The sequence below is a fragment of the Triticum dicoccoides genome, chromosome 4A (genome assembly GCF_002162155.2).
Source record: "Triticum dicoccoides isolate Atlit2015 ecotype Zavitan chromosome 4A, WEW_v2.0, whole genome shotgun sequence".
Classification (NCBI taxonomy): Eukaryota; Viridiplantae; Streptophyta; class Magnoliopsida; order Poales; family Poaceae; genus Triticum; species Triticum dicoccoides.
In genome coordinates, this window is record NC_041386.1 from 589,590,674 (window position 1) to 589,594,766 (window position 4,093).

The 4,093-nt window shown below is 51.0% G+C and overlaps 1 protein-coding gene across 1 annotated transcript; it reads right to left on the bottom strand.

Annotated features, from left to right (window-relative positions):
• Positions 1 to 1,461: 1,461 nt before the first annotated feature.
• LOC119289233 lies at positions 1,462 to 2,506 on the bottom strand. Its single transcript, XM_037568598.1, has 2 exons — positions 2,358 to 2,506; positions 1,462 to 2,266 (listed from the first exon to the last, which is right to left on the bottom strand). Exons 1-2 carry the CDS (start codon positions 2,483 to 2,485, stop codon positions 1,975 to 1,977), a joined length of 420 nt encoding a protein of 139 aa, XP_037424495.1. The 5' UTR covers positions 2,486 to 2,506; the 3' UTR covers positions 1,462 to 1,974.
• Between the last annotated feature and the right edge of the window lie 1,587 nt (positions 2,507 to 4,093).

A 4,093-nucleotide genomic window follows, 5' to 3' on the forward strand; every position in this document is an offset into this window, starting at 1 on the left:
GAGCATGTTCTCAATTTCAAGGGATTGATTAAGGATCATCGAGTGCTCAACCGCAATAGGGCATGCGACCATTTGACACTGATGTTTGGATACTTTGCTCCCCAATGCCCTCTTCGCTGACAATTTCCGCCGCCGGTTTCGGGTGCACAAAATTGTCTTCGATCGTACCATGGGGTCCGGTTCTTTGATGACTACTTCATCTTCAAGAAAGACACCGTGGGAAGGATTGGATTCTCTGGTTATCAGAAGTGCACGGCCACACCACGGATGCTTGCATATGGCACGACCGCTGATTCGTGGGACGAGTATCTACTGATGTCTGAGAGCACATGCGGAAATGCAATGGTCAGGTTTGCAACTGTCGTGGTCTTGGTGTTTGGACCTCTATACCTGAGAGAACCAAATGGCGCAGACACCGAGAGGCTCTTGGCAATATCGTAAGCAAGTGGGTGGCCAGATTTGCTCGAATCTCTTAACTGCATGCATTGGAAATTAAAGAACTGCCCAAAAGTTCTACAAGGGCAATATCAGGGCCATGTTAAGAAGCCCACCATCATTCTTGAAGCTGTTGCATTACATGAACTTTGGATTTGTCATGTTTTCTTTGGCATACTCGGGTCTCACAACGACATCAATATGCTACATCGATCACCATTGTTTGTGAGGCTAATTGGAGGAAAAACTCCTCTTTGCCACTATACTGTTAATGGATATGAGTACAACATGGGTTATTGTCTGATTGACAGTATCTGTCCTCCGTGTGCTACCTTTGTCAACACCATCTCTAACCCAGTTGGCCAGAAAAAGGCTCCCTTTGTCCAAAGACAAGAAGCGGCTAGAAAGGATGTTGAGAAGGCATTTGAAGTCCTGCCGGCACGTTTTGCAGTTGTTCATGGACCAACTAAATAATGGGATGCAGAGACCTTGTGGGAGGTGAAGGCCTGTTGTGTGATTATGCACAACATGATCGTCGAGGATGAGGATGACGTCGCTGCCGTATGTCTTGAATTTGAGAACGTGGGTGATCCTATCAATCTTCTTGATCAGAATCCGACCACACTTAAAAAGTTTGTTAAAAGACATCAACGTATCTGGCATTGAGCAACTCATGAGCAACCCAAGGAAAATCTGATCGAGCATTCATGGGCGGTTAAAGAGGGCAATAATATTTGAGCGTAATATTTGAACTTATTTAAGTACAACTACCGCTATATTTGAACATTTGAAATATAAGTCTTATGCTCCTACTCTCTCCACTCCTAAATATAAGTCTTTTTAGAGATTGCAATACGAACTACATACGGATATATATAGACATATTTTAAAATGTAGATTCACTCATTTTGCGCCGTGTGTAGTCCGCATTGGAATCTCTAAAAATACTTATATTTAGGGACCGAGTGAGTATTTAGGAACATAGGGAATACGGAGTGCACATCAATTAATGCGCTACAGTACAAGTTGAGAATGGAATAAAAGCACGCAGCAATCAATCAATCAATCCCGTGCTTATACAACCAACCATTCTTTTGTTTTCCATTTCCAACTTCCTTCTGATGAGATCAGTACAAGGAAGGCTCAATGCTTCTCACTCTATTTTCTTTCCAGTAATGCTACATCTACAGGAAATTACGGGGGAGAGTGGTTTACAGGGTGACGAGGCATTCTTTCATTGGTCAATTTGGGAGGCACCGGTCCACCCCTGAAAATCAGGGGGCGGAGGTATGATTAGAAGAGAAGGGAGGTCCGTAACTTCCTGTTGATTGCCTGTAGGTGTAGGATTATTGTTTTCTTTTTCCAGCGAAATCATCATCAATCATCAAAACAAAAATCCGAGAAATATGGCACAACCATACCATATTACTACTACCACATACTAAATCACACACACACACACAGAGACAAACCCCTTTATTGTCGGCAAGCAAGCAGTTGATCATGGTGTAGGTGATGGAATGAAAATCCTGACAACGATCACTGTGGGGTGCACATGGGGGCTCTGCCTTGGAAGCACGCGATGAAGGCGGGAGGGATGTACCCGGTGAAGCTGTTGTAGCAGGTCCAGGCGCTATCTCCAAGGCATTTCAGGTCGCTGATCTCTAGGCCGATGCAGTGGTTCTTGCTGGGCTCCTCCTTATCCTTGGCCAAGCATTCGCCGGCGGCGGTGACGAAGCATGGCGTGAAGGTAAGCTCGTCGGTGACTACATTTTCGGCGAAGCACGCCAGTGCGCCGTCGGCGACGCAGACCATCTCTTCGTTGGTAGTGCTTTATGCGACACACAGATTATCCTGTGTCAGTACTTACTTTTCACGTGCCCTCTCTGAAATGAATGAATTATAGAAAAGTAGGTACTGACCTTATGCCGACACACAGATTATCCTGCGTCAGCAGCGCCGGCTCCGGCGCCGGCGCCGGTGTGGTGGAGCCGCCTGCTCCGCATATGAGCAGCACTAGGACAATGAGCGACTGCTTGATGATGGCCATCGTCGGGCTTTGGTTTGTTGGGTTGGTTGAAGAGGCTCACTTCTGCATCAGATGAGATATATTTATAGGGGGTTGGAGCAGAGCAGAGGCAGAGCGTAAAGTTTAGATTTTCGTGATTGCGACACAAGCCCAAGCTAAGGGCAACTCCAACGCACGATCCTAAACGGACATTCCTTTCATCCGCTTTTCGTTTGTTTGGGACAGAAAAACGGACACATTCGTCCGCTTGCAGTTGTACTTGCGGCGGTCGGTGCGTTCAACGGGCCAACCGCACCTCAAACGGCCTGCCTCGTCGGACTTGAATTTAAACCAAAAAAACAAAAACATATTAAAAATAACTTAAAACATAAATTTAAACATTCAAACGTCCACATTACCCAAGTTCAGCACATAAACATAAAAAAAATAAAACATAGAAAAAAGATAATGGCCGCTTCATGGCCGCCTTCGTCTTCTGTGCCCCCATGGCCGCTGTTTACTCCTCCTAGTCATCGTCTCGAGTGAGATCGGCGTACGAAGGTGGCTGCCAAAGGTAGGCTGGTGGCCCCTGGCAGACTGGAGGCGCCGGCGGCGCCTGCACTACCTCCTCCCGTGGCTCCTACTCCTGCTCTGGTGACCGCGGCGGCGTAGCTGACCATGGGCCGACACCCACCGAGTCGGCCATCTCCGGCGCCGTGCATGAGCAGCTCCACCGCTGGCCCACCAGACGAGGGTTCCACGCGGCGACGGGCGGCTCCTCCAAGACCTCCTCCTGCACCTCCTCCTTGACGTCGAGGTCCAGCTCCGGGATGGCCACATCGCCGGCCGCGGAGAGGGCCAGCGTGGTTTCTAGGCCATGCCATTACCGCTCGTCGCACGTGTTCATGGAGTCCTCCATGATACGCCTCATGAGATGGGCCTCCTCCTCTCGGTCATGGGCGGCGTCGATGGCAGGGACGGAGACGGAGAAGGCGTTGGCGTGATGCCGTGCACACGCCTACGGCCCCGCATTTGGGGAGGGCTGTCAGCACGAGGAGGACGCGGGTGGCGCGGGCTCGGAGGACGACTGACAAAAAAAGATTGCCGCCGCAGGTCATGCTCGTCGCGGAGCCACATATCCCACAGCGGCGCATCTACAACGTCGTCCAGCAGATCCGATGGCAGGCGGGCGCATCATCAGTTCATCTCCAGGCGGCGGGCGCGCCGCTCACGGGCATTGGAGGGATGGGCACATGGTTGGCGGAGAGATGCCAGTTGTTCAGCAGGTGGACATCTCCCCACGGCAATGGCGTCGCCGTCTCCCAGTAGCGCTAGCAGACGTCGACGTGGATGTACGGCCTGTACCGATGCCCGGCCGCCGTTGGCGCGATCTCAAAAGCTGGCGGGGCAGGCGGTGCGGGCTAGAGGAGATAGGCCGGCTAGGAAGTGGAAGCTGTGGACTGGCCGGTCCATGGCTTCCAATTTAAGAAGGACGACGACCAAGCGTTGTGTGACTAACAACCGGGGCCCGCCGTGTGAGCGCATTTACTTTGGGCAGTGGACGTAGGTGGACGGTCGCCACGCGTCCCTGAGACAAGCGACGAGCAAGCGTGTGCCCGTCCATTCCACGTCCATGTGGATGCAAACCGG

What these genes read in the sequence shown, in the direction of transcription:
- LOC119289233 (XM_037568598.1), bottom strand. Translation starts at nt 2,485, where the DNA reads ATGGCCATCATCAAGCAGTCGCTCATTGTCCTAGTGCTGCTCATATGC. An exon ending in AATCTGTGTGTCGGCATAAG is followed by an intron (nt 2,267 to 2,357) that starts GTCAGTACCTAC and finishes TGTCGCATAAAG; the next exon opens with CACTACCAACGAAGAGATGG.